Source organism: Petaurus breviceps, unplaced genomic scaffold (assembly GCF_028583685.1).
Source record: "Petaurus breviceps papuanus isolate PSGF00001 unplaced genomic scaffold, PetGlider_PUasm1.0 296, whole genome shotgun sequence".
Taxonomy (NCBI): Eukaryota; Metazoa; Chordata; class Mammalia; order Diprotodontia; family Petauridae; genus Petaurus; species Petaurus breviceps.
The window spans coordinates 405,140-422,387 of NW_027186046.1; the positions used below are offsets into that span (position 1 = coordinate 405,140).

The following is a 17,248-nucleotide window of genomic DNA, read 5'->3' on the forward strand; positions in this document are numbered from 1 at the left end:
ATGGCCATTTGCTGTTCATGTTGTGCACCCCAACCAGTGGAAGATGAGACTGACTCTGAAGGAGTAACAGGCATGGAACATGTTCTAAAAAACCAACTGAGTCCAGGGTCTGAGGCCTAGTCTTCCAGACCACAGCCTTAGAGCTTGGTGGCCAATCTTGGTCCTTTCAGGGTGAGGCTTTCATGGAGATCCAGGTCATTTCCGGGAAAGTCTCGTTTTTTTTGGCTGTGGTCCCCTTCAGTGATCTTCAATACCCGTTACCCATCAGAGCCCTTGGTCCTTGCCAGGCTACATTTACCTTAAGACACCCTGATCCCCTCAGAGCTGAGCCTTGAAGGACCCTGGTCCCTCACTCATCAGTATAAGAGCGGAAATCGTGGGGCCTGGGTTTGGGGGTGTAAGACAGCAGGGTTGGCCACCACATCCTGGGCCAGCCACTTATCTGCCTAGCTTTTCTCCTCAGCACATCTGAGGCTGGGCAGCTCAGATGGAAGTGAAGACCCACCATGGGCCCAACAGTCACTTTCCTGATCTCCACTGGTGAGGCTCCAAGGTCAGATCAGGGCAGGGAGGGACACTGTGACAAGGACCTTGGCTCCTGACTCTGAAGGACAAGGAAGAGACAGAACCATTTGGGGCAGAGCAGGAGCCCAGTGTCTGCTCAAAGGGCTCTTCCTTCACATTCTGGTCAAAGCAGAATTAGAGGCTTGGGGGCTTTGGGGAGAGCCGGGGATGGGTCAGTGTGGGCTGGAGGGGAGGCAGCGATAACCTGAGCTTCTCTTACAGGGCTGTGTCTGGGCTGGGCAGTGCGGGCACAGATGGGTGAGTCCTGGCCCAACATCCCACTGTTCCCTTTCCCCTTCTTGAGCCAGAACAATCCTAACAGCCTCTCCCAGGACAAGCAGGGAGGGAAGCACGGGATATTGGGATGAATGGAGGGGGTGACTGAGGGAGGGGCTTCTGAATATGGAGGTGAAAGAAGCACAATGACCAGAGGAATCTTTGGGAATCCAATATGTTTCCTTCTCAGACCCCCTTCCCAGGCCCACCCTCTGGGCCATCCCCAGTCCTGTGGTCCGCGGGGGAGCAGATGTGACCCTCAGGTGCCAGGGCCACCTGGGGAGTGACCGATTCCAGCTCTGGAGGGAAGGAGAGCTCAGAGAGGAGAGAAATGCCTCCTGGCAGCAGGCAGAGTTCGTGCTCAGGAGTGTGGATGCCTGGAGAGATGGGAGAAGCCACAGCTGCCGCTCTGGGCAGGGGCCCTTGTGGTCAGAGCTCAGTGAGCCCCTGGCCCTGGTGGTGACAGGTGAGGGGGTGCTGGTCTGCAGCCATCCCTGGTGGGGAGGGGCCGGCCCTGGGAGGGGAGCCCAGAGCCCTCTCTGGGGTGTCACCTACAAGTGGGACAAACCCTCAAGCTGGACTCCCTGTCTTCCCTTAACACATGCACCTCCCCAGGCTCTGGGAATGCCTGGCTCCCAGGTCATGTGGGGGTCATAAATAATGTTGCACAATCTTTCCTCTCAATAATCCCTTTAGGAGGAGAGCAGTTGTACCGTGATTTTCCCTTTTGTCTATAGGGAAACTGAGGCCTGGAGGGCAGGAAAGGTGACGAGCAGGTCAATGGGTCCCAAGTATCAGGGGCAGGATTTGAATCCACGTCTCCCAGCCCCTGACCCAGGATCTTTCCCCATCTGGTCAGTGTCCCTGGTGATCCAGCCAGGGGAGCCAGGCTGCTCCGCCCTCAGAGGATACACAGCAGCCTTTGGGAGAAGGGGCACAGCTTTACCATAGCAAACCTTGTCTAGAGAAACTTTCCCTGTCTCCTCTAAGGCCCAAACTGGTAACATCCAGCCTGCTGAGTTCTGTCTCCCCTTGTTTCCTTCAGCCTTCATCACATTCCCAGCTGTCTGGACAGATGACGACATCACCTCCCATCATATCTCCCCTTCTGCCTTTGCTCACACAGTTTCCCCTCCCACCTTCATCCATCCCTTTCCTACTCATCCTTAAAGCGCAGATCAGATCCTGGCTGCTCCAGGGTACTGTCCCTGATTGGGTCAAGTGGCACTGCCCTGACCCTTGGCCCTCCCAGCGTGGTGCCTGCCTCTCTCTGGGGCACCCTCACCCTTCTTAGCTCTGGTTCAGGGAATGATTGGAGGTGGTTAGGAGGAGACAGGAGGTCCCTAACTTTCTTCCTTCCTTCTGTCATAGGAGTCCTCCCTCAACCCTCCATTATAGTCTCACCTGGCTCGACAATATTCCCAGGGACCACAGTGACCATCTGGTGCCAAATGTCACCTCAGGCACCCCCCCATGACTACAGCTTTGCCCTGCTGGAGGCAAAGAGCCTGGAGCCTTTGCAGAGACAGAGCCCTGCAGGGAGCCAGGCTGTTTTCTTACTTTGGTCTGTGAGACCTGAGGACACTGGGAGCTATAGCTGTATTTACTACAAGGAGACAGCCCCCCACAGGGGTTCACATCCCAGCAAGACCCTGGAGCTGGCTGTACTTGGTGATTGGAGATGGGAACGCCCCAAATCCCCCATTCTACCCCTCTACAGGGGCCCAGAGATCTATGGGGACAGCACAAAATCCAGGGACTTCTGAAGGGAGGGTTTGGGGGGAGGCTGGAGGAGACCCTGGGACCCTCTCCTGCTCTATCTGGACTCAGCTTTGGGCCCCAGAATAGTGGGGGTCTTTCCAGCTCAAGGCAGGCCTCAGCAAACCAAGTGAGAAGGGACAGAAGATTGCCATTTCCCCTCTCACTGAAGGGTTGACGAGGGTGAGGCCTAGCAATGAAATCTCACCCCGACATTTAGTGTTGGTCTTTACCCTCAGATCATCTCCCCAGGCCCACTCTGTGGGCTCACCCTGGCCTCATGGTGGCCCCAGGGGCCAACATCACTCTCTGGTGCTCAAAGTCCAATCTGTCCTTCCTTGGAGAGGTGATTTTCACTCTGTGGAAGGCTGGGATCCAGAAGCCCTTACAGCAGCAGACCTCAGCAGACCTCTGGACTAGCTTCCTCCTCCCATCTGTGAGACCCGAGGACACTGGGAGCTACAGCTGTGCTTACATGGACTGGAAAGTGTCTGCTAGAAGATCAGAGCCCAGTGAGGCCCTGGAGCTGGTGGTGATAGGTGAGGGGGGTGTGGGCCCAGAATAACTCTGAGGATGCTTTGGCATCTGCTTTCTGCCCATCCAGGGGCCTCCCAGACACAAGGCCTGGGGTCTACACAGCCAGCTCTGCCCTGGGGCCTGGCAGGACTCAGGGGTCTTGGAAGACAGGAGGCTTCTCTCTTGTGATCTAGAACCTGGGGAAGAAAGGTCATTGTGGGGACTGAGCTGGGGGTTAGGGGAAGAGTCACAGAGACCCAGAGCAGAAAGGGGCCTTGGAGGATTTTGAGGCCAAACCCTCCCCTTCCCAATGATCAAAGTGAGGCCCAGAGAGAAAGGATTTGTCCAAGGTCACACAGCAAGTGAGTGGCTGAGCTTGGGAATGAGCCTGAACCTTCCTGCTCCTGGACATGACCTGAGCCCTGGTTTCAGGCTGAGCCCTGGGCCTGTCAGGGACAGCCCAGATGAACAGTGAGGGGTGTGATCTTCCCTCCAAAGAGTCATCAGAGGCCTGAGAACACAGGCTGGGTGAGCTCCCTCAGATGTGAGCATCTCTTTAGCTTCCCAGCTATCTACAGCTAGAAATGTGTGAGCGATCTTCTGGGGAAACCCCTCATTTATGGGTGTGAGAACTGAGGCTTGGGGGCAGAGAAGGGGCTCAGTGGACAGAATGTGGGGCTTGGAGTTAGGAAGATGGATCTTTCTGAGTTTAAATCTGACCTCAGACACTTTGTGCTGTGACTCTGGGCAAGTCACTTAACCCTGTTGGCCTTTGTTTCCTTTTCTGTAAAATGAGCTCAGTTCTTAAATTGGAAACCATTGGTGCTATGGTACAGAGATACTGGTGTCTCTGAATGAAAACCCAAAAAGGAGCCATGAAGAGTCAGACATGACTGAAAACAGCTGAAGAACGCAACTCAGACTCAGAAAGGGCAGGTGACTGGCCCAAGGTCACACAGGGGCTCAGAGGCAGAGCAGGGATCATCCAGGCGTCCTGACTCCAGCCCATGTCCTTCCTCTCCCAGGATCTCTCCCCAGGCCTTCCCTCTCAGCCTTCCCAGGCCTTGTGGTGGAGCCCGGGATGCATGTGACTCTCCAGTGCCGGCAGCCCCCTCAGACATTCCTCAGGGGCCTGACATTCACTCTGCTGAAGGTGGGGACCCCTCAGGCCTTGCAGAGCCAGAGCCCAGCTGGGACCTCAGCTGCCTTTCCCCTCCTCTCTGTGGGGGCGCAGGATGCTGGTAACTACAGCTGTGTCTACCATTGGAGAATGTCTCCATATCAGGTGTCTGAGCCCAGTGAGGTCCTGGAGATTTGGGTGACAGGTGAGGATGTGTCCAAGCTGGCAAGACATAACATAAAGGGTTGTTACGATTTACAAGCAGGCCAGGAAATGCAGAAGGATGTATTGTTTGGGTTTTTTGGACCACCATGAAATTGAAACTGAGACAAGGTCTGAGGGTCCCTAAGGATGGGGGGGCAAAGGTAGAAATATGGACCAGCTAAGGAACTGCTCCAAGCTTAAGGGTCAAGGACAGAAGGAGGCAGCCACAGACAACAGTGGAGTTTGACTATCCACCTCTCTCCAGAAAAGGAGATTTGGGGCAATAAATAGACAAAGAGCCCATGGAAGCAGGAGTCAGTGTCAGGGAATCTTTAGGGGGCTCCCAGCTCTTGCTCCTCCCCCATCCCAGCTGTGGAGGGACCTTGAGGAGCTCTAACCTCTGTTTGTGTTCCCAGATGCCCTCCCCAAGCCTTCCCTCTCAGCCCAGCCTGGCCCCGAGGTGGCCTCAGGGGCCAATGTGACCCTCCTGTGCTGGGGACCCTCATGGGGTTCTAAGTTTGCTCTGTACAAGGAGGGAGATGAGAAAAACCTGCTGAGCATGGATCCTTCTCCAGATGGGGCCCAGTTCTTCCTGACCCATGTGACCCCCCAGGACTCTGGCAGTTACAGCTGCAGTTACCAACGTGTCACCAATGGAAGTCTCTGGACACAGCGCAGTGACCCCCTGCAGCTCATAGTGAGAGGTGGGAGGAAGAAGCCCCCAGGACCCACCGGAGGGGCCAATGACCCCTCCCTCCCATACCCTTACAAGAAAATGAAACCCACATCTTAGCTCTGCCCAAGAGGCACAGGAGAAGGGAGAAGAAATATCTTGACAATGTGCCAAGTCCTAGGCCCATGGAACCCCATGTGTGAGCTGGCCCAGGGGCTTCCCACATATGTCTCTGTGACTCATCTTGGTTTCTGCCTTTCGATCCCTAATCTGAAGGAATGAAGCTTCCCAGAATATGATTTATGCCAAACTTGGATGCTGGCGGTGATGGGGGCTGTGGGGAGGAGGAGGTTCAGGGACATTGGCAGAGGCCAGGTGAGGATCTCCTCTGGCCAGTGATTCACGAGGATTCTTCTCTCTCCCACCCCAGCATCAGACCCCAGTTACACCCTCATCGCCACTCTACGCTGTGTGGCCTTCCTCTTCCTCCTCCTCTGCCTCCTCCTGCTGGAATTCTGCTGCCATGGACCCATCCCTGTGGGTGAGTGTGGGAGGAGAGAGTGAAACCCCCTGGGGTCTGAAGGAACAAGGAGATGGCTGAGGCCTGGGGCCTTCATTTCCTCCTGTGGGATCCTCTCTGACCTTGCTTCCCTTCCCATGTCTCTCACCAGGGACCTTGCAGGGAGACAGCTCCAGGAGGTAAAGGCCAGGCTCCTCTTCCCATAGTCCTGTGTTTCTTCCTTCTCAATTAAACTGGGACCCTCTTCATGTACAGAGCCCCTAGTGAAGAGAGGATGCCCACAGAGCATCCCAGACTGAACTCTTTCCCTCATCCTATGTTTTCCTTCTCTCCCTACAGGTGTACCTGCTGCCCTTGTCCTTGGGGTGTCTGCTTCCCACAACAGATCCCCAAGGGGAGGCCCCATGTGAGTTGCCTGGGAAGGAAAGGGACATGATCCTGGGGGCAGGTGAAGGCCTGGGGAGGGCAGTCCTGGCCCTGGGGGCTGGGGGATGATGGAGCCCTCAGGGAGTGACCCATATTCAGCTGAACATAAGGGCCTTGAATAGGAGGCAGACAGTGTGGAGACACCCTCAGAGCTCACTCTCTAGGCCCCTGTGTCCTTGATGTGAGGGATAAGCACAGAGACTTCCCTCTCCTCTCTCCCTCTCCCCTCCCTCAGTTCTCCTCTCTCTCAGCCCCATTTCATCTCAGCTCTGATGAATCTTACTCAGGTCCCCATCCCGGAGCACCCATGATGCCTGTTGGGGATGTCCACTTGGGGCAAGAGTTCTGTGAACCAGGGGCCTCCTCCCTGACCTCGGCCTGCCAAGCTCCTGCAGCACTAATTTCTGGCCAAGGACAAGCCTGGCTTTTCCCATGAGGTGTCACTGTATGGAAGAGTGACCTCAGTGCAGCTGGCCACACTTTCCAGATTCTGAGGACTGGGACAAGAAGCCTGGACAGTTAGAGACTCGATCTCACTCTTGGTGTCCCCAAGGACCCTGTGTCGGCCCTCGGTGCCCAGGACTGCGCCTTCCTGAGGCCACAGCTGGTCTCCCCAGGAGACACTTGGCTCCTTGAGGACCCAGACTCTCAGCCTCCAGGCTGTGTGTCCCCAGTATCTGTCTTGCTCTCCCCAAAGTGCTGCAGGTTCTTAATAAATGTTCATCTAATGGAATTAATCTGTTGGTATTTCTCTTGGACGGGTCCCTCCTTCCTAACCCACATTGACCAGCTAAGATTAAGTCTCCATTGAGGAATATACAAGCTAAGGGTTGGCATGGACTTTGGGCTGGACCTCCTTGGGGTACCTGACCAAGAGCCCCCTGCAGCACCCCTTCCCCAGGGTCACTGGGCAGGCTTCCTGTTGCTGCCAGGCTTTTCTGTTCCCAGCACATCTGCACAAGCCCTCAGACGCCCCCAAATCCCACAAGGAATGAGGTTTTCCTCAGCCCCTCATACACCAAACCTGAAATTATTTTGAGTTCAGGGAAGGTGACCTGTCTCTCTGTGCCTCTTTCTCTCTGCCTTGGTCTGTCTCTGTTCCGTGTTGCTGCCCCCCATTCACACACATCCTCTATCTCCCCTGCCTTAGGCCCATGGGATGTCTCCTGAAGAGAATGTTGATTAAAAAGTGGAGCGGGACATGAGGACAAGGCGTTCTCCATGCTCAGTGCCTGGACAGCAGAGCTGGTGATTCCCCACCTCATCCTAGCAGGCCCGGCTGCCGGGGTCCTTCCTCCCTCCTCCCCTGACTGACCCCCAAGCTCTCCTCAGCCCCTTTCCCAGGGCCTGCCCTTTCCCTCCCCCTTCCTGTTAGGGGCAGCTCTCCCCTCTTGCCTCTTGTGCTCACCAGCCTGGGCCACTCAGTAATTACATTATACCCCCCACATTAGGGGTCTCTGCCAGACAGGCTGCTTCATTTGTGAACTAAAACAAAGACATAGCTCCCCACCTCCATGATACATGCACAATTCTAAGTAATTATAAATGTTCAGGAGAGAGCACATTTCAAGAGGTTCCTGGAGTCACTAACGTGAACATCAATGAAAACACATAACTTCATTCCAGGCACCCAATGGTTAGTGAGCATTGACATTAGTGAGCATCCGTCACATGGAAACCTGATTTCCCAGTTCCACCTGGGGTATCCTAAGGCAATGTGGTCTCTAGTTGGGGAGCCCTGCTCTTCTGGGACCTGCTCACCCCTCTGCCCTACACTGAGGATTCATGGGATTGCCTGATTGTCTGCCTCATCAGAGCTGAAGTCCAGCCTTCCTGGGCCAGAACTTGTAGAGGGCCCAGGCCACTTCACAGTGGGGTAGAGTATGTCCAGTATTTAGTATTTGAAATGTCCATTTTTGGAGTCTCTGGCTCAGACAGACTTTGTATGACTGCTGCCAGTCCCTATGCTGTAAGCACGTAGTGTGGTAACTGGAAGATACTAGGCAGGTAATAGTGTTTATTCTTTCTGTGGGACAGACTCCGCTGAGATGCACGTCCATCACTCTCAACTTGTTTCAACAGCAGGTCTCACCTGCTGGCAATCAGGGACTGCAAAAAATGAATCCTCTTTGAATGGCACACTCCAGTCCCTCAGACTATTTTGTAAATAAACAAATTGCCCTGTGTCTCCACTAAGTGTAGAGTGGGCCTTCCCTCCGCTGCCTTGTGCCCCCGCCGTGAGCACCAAGGTTGCCCAGCAGAATTCCTGACCTTGTTGAAGGGTATGATGGCAGATTGGGGCACCCTGGTATTGTGTCTCTGAGGGGTTCTATGGGCTGCAGCTGGCATGGATGGCAAGCATCCTTTAGCGTCTCTCTCAGCAGAGGGTTGCACTGATGGTGAAGTCTATGTATATTCAGAGACAGACATTGAGAGATACATGCAGCTGCCGCCCAATCCCCAGGTCACTGGGTAAAACTTGCTCTTTCGTTCTGGGTAGAGGTGTCTGCACAAGTCAGGAAAGCCAAAGGTTTCGTCCCCTGATGTAGTTCTTCTCTTCTCAGTGTACCTGATTGTGACATGTCCCAATCTGTTTGTCACGTGTTCACTAGGATGTGGTTGAAATGTTCAGGTTGTGGGTCCCACAATGAAGCGTTGCTCGAGGTGCTGACCAAAGCTACCATTTCTTTGCACATCATGATTTCAAAGTCTCTGCTTTGGCCCAAATGGAAACAAGCAGAATGTGTGTGTGTGTGTGTGCATGTGTGTGTATATGTGTGTGTGAATGTATATGTGTGTGCATGTGCGTATATATGTGTGTATATGTGTTTGCATGTGTGTATGTGCATGCATATGTGTGCATGTGTGTATATATGTATGTGCACAGGCGTGTATATGTGTGTGCATGAGCGTGTATGTGTATATGTATGTGTGCATGTGCGTGTATATGTGTTTGCATGTGTGTGCATGTATATGTGTGTGCATGTGTGTGTGTGCATGTGCGTGTATATGTGTATGTGTGTATACATATAGGGATTCTCCTCCCAAAAGCAACCATGTGTAAGACAAATAAACAGCACACAGGAGGGCTGCTAGCACAGGTTCCCTCTTGATCTGGTCAGACAGGAAAGACACTAAGAAGGGGGGAATAATCTTACTTTTTCTAGTCTAGCTTCTCAGAAGAGGAGGGCTGATGTGGGAGCACAAACTCCCAGAGCATTCCCTAGTCACCCTTCTCACGTGGGCGGGCGAGGAAGGGGGCAACCACCCTTGCGTCTCCATGGGGGTCAGTCGAGACAGGCACTACTGTCCCCTCAAGCCTCAGTGGAGGTCAGTTGGGGCAAACACAGATTCCCCCCAAGCCTTGATGGGGGCCGAGCAAGGCACACACAGCATTTGTGCATTCAACCCTAAGGTTCTCCATTCACTGACTAACGACTACCTGTTTTATGGGGGCAACAAAGAAGGCGTGTTGCCAGTAATAGCTTCACCCCATCACCCCATCCCTGTATCTCACTGCACAGTCTCAGTGAGTATTTATATTGTTTATCATTATATAATGCTGCACAAATGTGGTGGAGACGTTTGGAACCATAACTGTGGAAACTCATATCTAATATCTGGGAACAAGAGATTGTTCTGGTTATGGATCCTGGGAAACTGAACTCTAAGAAATAATAACAAAATTCACTTTACACACCCTAAAATCCACCTTACACTGAAATTTCACCTTGTTTACACCATGGAAGCTTTCTGCGTGTTACCTAGATAAGCCTGTGCACCCACTGTCAAGGAAGTGGTCACTTACCACCAAGTTGTGACTCATTTTCTTGCTCTCTCCTTCAAAAGGGTAAAAAGCCAAGTCACACAAGTCTTAGACGTTTGCTGATGCTGATCTTCTTCAAATACACGGCACCAATTGGTAATAACTTTCCTCAACACACACCATGTATGTCTCACACTTCTTAGTGACATCTGTGTCTGTCTTTGACCAATAAAACTGTTTCTAACTCATCATGGAGGTTTTCCTTGTCATATGTCAAAAGTCATCATGTAAGGCTTTTGTGACTACAGAGTAATCAGTCCTGGGCAGCATCAATTGCTCTCTGGCGTCATGGGAAGGATCAGGGACAATACGCTTTAAAAGAAAAATTGATTTGTTTATTTACTTTTACTTTACAACATTCAGTTCCACAGTCTCTTGAGATCCAAATTTTCTCCCCCTCCCTGTCCTCTCCCCCCTCTCATCATGGTGGCATGCACCTGAATATGGGATCTACAAATATCTTCACTTTAATCATTAGTCAGGTTGTACAGAAGGATTATAAGCGATGGAATGATCAGTGGGAGAGAGGAAACAAAACAAAAGAAGAAAAAGAAACACAGCAAGTAGTTTGTTTCAATCTGCGTTCAGACTCCACAGCTCTTTCTCTGGATGTGGACATCTCTCTCCATCATGAGTCTTTTGGAGTTGTCTTGTAATCTTACATTGCTGAGAGGAGCCCAGTCTATCAAAGTTAGTTTGTGTTGTGTTGTGTCTGTGATTGTGTACAGATTTCTCCTGGTTCTGCTCTTCTCGCTCAGCATCAGTTTATATGAGTCTCTCCAGATTATTATGAAGTCCGTCTGCTCCTCATTTCTTACAGCACAGCAATATTCCATTACATTCATATACCACAACTTCTTCAGCCATTCCCCAATTGATGGGCATCCCCTTGATTTCCAATTCTTTGCCACCACAAAAAGAGTCGCTATAAATATTTTTGTACATACAGGTCCTCCTCCCTCTTCTATGATCTCTTTGGGATATAACCCTAGAAGTGGTATTGCTGGGTCAAAGTGCACTTATTTATAGCCCTTTGGGCATAGCTCCAGATTGCTCTCCAGAATGACTGGATCAGTTCACAACTCCACCAACAATGTATTAGTGTTCCAATTTTTCCACATCTTCTCCAGCATTTGTCATTTTCCTGTGTTGTCATTTTAGCCAATCTGGCTGGTGAGAGGTGGTACCTCAGAGTTGTTTTGATTTTCATTTCTCTAATCAGTAGTGATTTAGAGCATTTTTTCATATGCTTATAGATATCTTCAATTTCATCTTCTGAGAACTGCCTGTTCATATCCTTTGACCATTTATCAGTTGGGAAGTGGCTTGTATTCTTATAGATTCAACACAATTCTTTGTATATTTTAGAAATGAGGCCTTTATTGGAGACACTGGTTGTAAAAATTCTTTCCCAATTTTCCTCTTCCCTCTGAATCTTGGTTAACATTGGCTTTATTTGTACAGAAGGTTTTCAATTTAATGTGATCAAAATTATGCATTTTGCATTTTATAACGCTCTCTAACTCTTGGGACAATACACTTGGTGCAGTTCTCACTTTAACCATTGCCTCAACCATAAGGTGCTTTCAAGGGCTTGGCTCTTGTGACCTGTGGCATTATCACCTTTTCTTACATCGCAGAGTCTTTCATCAGGCATCTGCACTCTTTGCCAGTCATCCAAAGGCACCTGAGATGAATGGGGCTGACTCAGTGTTCTGTCAGCATGCTGTCTGATAGAAGTCATAAACTTCCCTCTGCATTGTCATGTTTGTACCCCAAGTCCTTGGGTTTTCCATAGACCTTTTCCTTCTTCTTCACATGTCATCTTAGCTTCAGGGATAGATGGACTTTGCAGAAAAAGGAATCTGACCAAGCATCTTTCCTGGTCAGTGATAGATATTGACCTTGTGAACTCGAGTCCATTTCTGGTCAGCAATATCCACCTTGGTGCTGGTCAGCTAAGAGAGCTCCGTTCTTACAAATACCTGCTTAGAGCAGACCTCCAAGGCTCTGGCTGCAGCCTTTGCCCAAGAATAGAGCCTGGCACTCTGACTGGTATATATCTAATAAATGTGTATTGACTGACTGACTGAAGAACTATTCTCCATAGAGAATACTGGGATACTGGAATAATCAATCTCTTTTTCATGAGCTGGACTGTGCTGATCACTTCATTTCCAATTTCAAGAGTCAGAATGAGACTTCTAGAGAGAAATTGGTGATTTTGCCAATTCAAAGCCTTGCAATGGTTCATTGTACACAGCAGGGTTTTGGAATCAGGTCAAAGACATGGGTACAAGAGGCTTTTCCTAGTCCCATGTTCTGGCTCCTACAGTAGCTCAAACATTTCTGTATGCTCTGGCCCTCTGTACTTTCCATAAATGGATCAGACACAAATCGAGCCCAATTCTCATCGCTGCTATAAACGTCCTGATCATTACACAATTCAAGGCTGTATTGAATCAACAAATAAACATTTGAATTCTTGCATGGTCAACCTGAGGCCTAAAACTTCACTTCTTTTGCTTCTCCAATTTTAGCAGGCCTTTCTGTCCTCAGGCACCAGGACAGACCTTTACTTCTTGTGCCCTGGATTACAGGGACATTGGTTTTCTGCTCTCCTCAGTGCTCCAGTGCTGAGACGTCCCCAATGCCCTTCTTTCTGGACAATCCATTCCTACTGCAGGTACTGCCCACCTAGCCATCCTGAATCCTATTACCATCCCTTGCCTATCTCTGCTGGGCCTTTCTGACTAGCATGTCTTTTTCATCCCTTGTTCACCAATTTATTACCTGGAAAAGAGTATCATTTAAAAAGCAGCGTCAACTCCAGTACAAAGGATTTTTAAAATCCCAATCCCTGAACGACCTAATGTTCTTGGACTCCTTCTGCCCATCCCTGAGCTTCCACTAACTGAAGACTTATCCCAGGGGCCTTCATATAAAAGGGCTTCCTGCACACACATGAAAGGCTGCCGTGGGAATAGAGAGTCTCTCTCCTCTCAGCTCCTGAAGGAACGGAGCACCTTTCCCCCTCTGCACACTCAAGGCTGGTCTTGTATGTGCAGACTCACCAGGCTCTCAGTTCAGGTCATTAGACCCCAAGCTCCAAAAGCAGTAAAACTTTGAAGGATAAAGTGTAACTTTACCTTTTCCGAGTGAGATACCTGGGAGGTGCAGTGGTGGCTGCTGTTTGTCCTGCATGCATAAAGAGGACCAGAATGACAGCACAACGTCAAGGTCAGTGGACAGTGTGTCAATGGCCACGTGTGGCTTTCTAGATCCTTGGGTGCGGCCTTTTGCCTGAGTCCAAATTTTATAGAACAGATTCTTCTATTGAGGGATTTGTTTGGATTCCGTCAGAGGGTGGCACTTGAGGACCTAGAGGGCCACATGTGGCCTCGAGTCCACAGGTTCCCCATCCCTGGATCAGACCAATACAAGCCCAGGGTGGGTGTGAATGGTCTCATGTGATCATTTGGGAGGGAGATGGCTTGAAATGTGTACTTCTCATATTCCTTTGGAGCTACCCCAGTTCATAGAACACAGGGCCTACTTTGATGCAGGCACATCCTGCTGGACAGTCCTGTGCATGTGTATCCTCCATTTCACAATCAATACCAAAGTTGTCCAGAGATACCTTGAGAGTGTCTTTGTATTGCGTCTTCTGGCTACCAGGGAAGCACCTGCCTCATGCGAGTTATCTGCAAAACAGTGTTTTGGAATATGTAACATAGGTGTGGGAATACCATCATCTTGTCTTCCAGGTAAAGGCTCTTCTTCAGGGCCCACAACCTAGTACCAAATTACAGCTCAGTGCCTCTGTGGGTATGACTGAACATTGACTCCCCTGGGTCTCAAGGAATGATTTTATTTCCTTGTTTGGCTTCTGCATGTGAAAACCCCAGTGATCAGCCAGATGTTTTCTATATTCATGAGGCAGAAATGACCTTCACCTCTGTGAAATGGGTGCTACTTCTGGGTCTGTCTGATTATATAAGGAGGGTAGGGGATGAGAATTTACTAAGCCCTAACTGTGCTTAGTAAGCATTGTGCTTTATTGTCAGGGAAGGGTGGTGCCTATAAGATGGGCCTGTCCCCCAACCTCCCCAGACTAAGCACTGATCATTCAGGGACCACCATGGGTAGATCCCACTGGAAAGTTATGGGAACTTCCCACAATGACCATCCAGATCCCACATGATTGACCTTTGGCCCTGTCATTGTCCACATTGCTGCACCATCAGAATGTCCAGTTCTTTCCATCTGTATTACATCAAGCCTTCACTTGTGTATTGTCTGCCCCAATAGAATGTGATGCATACGGTTCTGTTTGTCTATCTATATCCCTAGTGATTAATATGGGACTTGACATAGTAGACAGTTAATGTTTGTTGAATTGAATGGATGTGCCTTTCCATGCCTTTCTAACACTCACTTACTAAATTAAAATATTTATCGAAAACTTACAATGTGCCATGTATTGGCATTGGGGACACAATTATTTTCAATACTTAATTCTTAAAAACTTAGAAGAACAGAGACAATGTTCACATGAAAGAACAATAGAGTCTTTGGAAAAGAGAATGACAGAATTGGAATGCAAAACTCAGATGCAGAAAAGAAAACAACAGAACAAATATTTTAATTAAAAATGAAAACATACTTGATATCTTTGCAAAATAAGAAAACCCAACTGAGAAATGGAATACCCAAAAATGATGTAGAGAGTATAGGTCTTCTGGAAAGCATCATGCACAAGAAAACTCAACGTAATACTCCAAGCAACCATATAGAAAAATTTTTCCAGAAATGTTTGAATCAGATGAGAAAATACAGAGCCCACATCCTTTCCAGCATTTTACATTTTCCTGTTTTGTCATCTTAGCTAATCTGACTGGTGAGATGTGGTACCTCAGAGTTGTTTTGATTTGCATTTCTATAACTAATAGTGATTTAGAGCATTTCTTCATATGCTTATAGATATCTTTAATTTCATCTTCTGAGAACTGCCTGTTTATATCATTTGACCATTTGGCAATTGGGGAATGACTTGTATTCTTATATATTTGACTCAATTCTCTGTATATTTTAGAAATGAGTCCTTTATCAGAGGCATAGGTTGTAAAAATTCTTTCTCAATTTCCCACCTCCCTCTTAATCTTGCTTACATTGGCTTTGTACAGAAGCTTTTCAATTTAATATAATCAAAATTTTCCATTTTGCATTTTATAATGCTCTCTAATTCTTGTTTGGTCATAAAGTCTTTCCCTCTCCACAAATCTGACAGGTAAACTATTCCTAGCTTTCTGAGATTGCTTACAGTATCAGCCTTTATATCTAGATCATGCACCCATTTACACTTGAATTTGGTATATGGTGTTAGATAATGGTCTATGCCCAGTTTCTGCCATACTATATTCCAGTTTTCCCAGCAGTTTTTGTCAAATAGTGAGTTCTTATCCCAAAACCTGGGGTCTTTGGGTTTATCAAAAAATAGATTACTACAGTCATTGACTGCTGAGTCTCATGTATCCAATCTATTCCATTGATCCACTCCTCTATTCCTCAGCCAGTACCAAGTAGTTTTGATGACTGCTGCTTTATAGTACAGATTGAAATCTGGTATAGCTAGTCCACCTTCCCTAGCATTTCTTTTCATTAATTCCCTTGATATTCTGGACTGTTTGTTCTTCCAAATGAATTTTGTTACTATTTTTTTCTAGCTCTATAAAGTAATTTTTTGTTAAATTGATTGGTATGGCACTAAATATGTAATTTAATTTGGGTAAAGTTGTCATTTTTATTATATTAGCTCGACCCAGCCATGAGCAATTGATGTCTTTCCAATTGGTTAGATCTGACTTTATTTGTGTGAAAAGTGCTTTGAAGTTGTGATCCTATAGATCCTGGGTTTGTTTTGGCAGGTAGATGCCCAAATATTTTATAATGTCTACAGCAACTTAAAATGGGATTTCTCTTTCTATCTCTTTCTGTTCAATTTCATTAGAAATATACAGGAATTCCCCCAACCACAGAGCCTTACTTCTTAGTGGTGCCAGGATTGGCTGCCAGAGGCCTTTAGATAAACCCGGCAGTAGCAAGCAGGATAGCTCTCTGAGACCTCATAGGGCTTGCCAATTGCTATAATTTCTCCTCTCTTTATGTTTTAAGTGGCAGTGGCAGCCTTAGTGCTGTCAAAAGCATGTACTTCCCTAATGATATATTACAACTATAAGACATGAGAGTGGAATGCCAAGGAATGACCCATGGAGGACAGCAGTCATTGGTCAATCCCAGTACTGACTCTGTTTACCTTCTGGGGAGTAGACAGATTGCATGTCTCATGGTTCCTTTAAGTGTCTATTTCCCAGGAATCCCCCTTAGGTCATGGCTTCCCTACCAGAAGTAAGGAAAGCATGAGCCACCTGGCCTGATCTGTGTCTTTCTGCAGCTGTCCCATTGAAGGAGAGCCACAGAGCTCAGAATTCAGCTTCCCTGTACTCTTGGGCCCTTTGGAAACTAGCTTCAGTGAAAAAAATTATTTAGAAAAAACTCCCTCACGTTTGTCAATATTATATACCCATTCCATCTCAGTGGGTGTGGAAGCAGAGTAGTCTTGAGTCATTCTGCATGCTTGGAGATTGATCAGGCTGCTGGGCCACATTTCTGCTTGGCATTCTCAGTGGGGCTAATCATGCTTTGGGTGCTGCTCCAGCACCTGCAGGAAGCTTCATTCACTGTTGATAGAACTGCTGATTGATGCCTAGTCCTGCCTGCAATAAACCATACCTCATACAGAAAAAAAAGGAAATATACAGGAATGTCAAGGATTTATGTGGGTTTATTTTATATCCTGCAATGCTGCCAAATTTATTTATTGTCTCAAGTAGTTTTTTACTTGATTCTCTAGGATTCTCTAAGTATACCATCATGTCATCTTCAAAGAGTGATAGCTGGGTCTTTTCTTTGCCTAATTTGATTCCTTTGATTTCTTTTTCTTCTCTAATTGCTACTGCTAACATTTCTAGCACCAGATGGAATAAGAGGGGTGACAGTGGACATTCTTGTTTCACCCCTGATCTTATTGGTAATGCTTCTAACTTATCCCCATTTCATATAATACTTGTTGATGGTTTTAAATAGATGCTACCTATTATTTTAAAGAAGGCTCCATTTATTCCTATACTTTCTAGTGTTTTTAATAGGAATGGATGTTGTATTTTGTCAAAAGCCTTTTCTGAATCTATTAAGATAATCATGTAATTTCTGCTAGTTTTATTGATGATATGATCAATTATACTGATGGTTTTCCTAACATTAAACCATCCTTGCATTTCTGGAATAAATCCTCCTGATCAAAGT

The 17,248-nt window shown here is 48.0% G+C and overlaps 1 protein-coding gene across 1 annotated transcript; it reads left to right on the forward strand.

The window, feature by feature from the left end:
* The first annotated feature begins 506 nt into the window (after positions 1–506).
* LOC138167752 (immunoglobulin superfamily member 1-like) lies at positions 507–6,766 on the forward strand. The gene is made up of 9 exons (XM_069096718.1): positions 507–540; positions 1,031–1,306; positions 2,212–2,511; positions 2,838–3,137; positions 4,140–4,439; positions 4,855–5,142; positions 5,542–5,652; positions 5,971–6,037; positions 6,345–6,766. The coding sequence occupies exons 1-9, from the start codon at positions 507–509 to the stop codon at positions 6,406–6,408; spliced, it is 1,740 nt and encodes a 579-aa protein (XP_068952819.1). The 3' UTR covers positions 6,409–6,766.
* The last annotated feature ends 10,482 nt before the right edge of the window (positions 6,767–17,248 follow it).

What these genes read in the sequence shown, in the direction of transcription:
- LOC138167752 (XM_069096718.1), top strand. Translation starts at nt 507, where the DNA reads ATGGGCCCAACAGTCACTTTCCTGATCTCCACTG. An exon ending in CCTGGCCCTGGTGGTGACAG is followed by an intron (nt 1,307 to 2,211) that starts GTGAGGGGGTGC and finishes CTTCTGTCATAG; the next exon opens with GAGTCCTCCCTCAACCCTCC. An exon ending in CCATGGACCCATCCCTGTGG is followed by an intron (nt 5,653 to 5,970) that starts GTGAGTGTGGGA and finishes CTCTCCCTACAG; the next exon opens with GTGTACCTGCTGCCCTTGTC.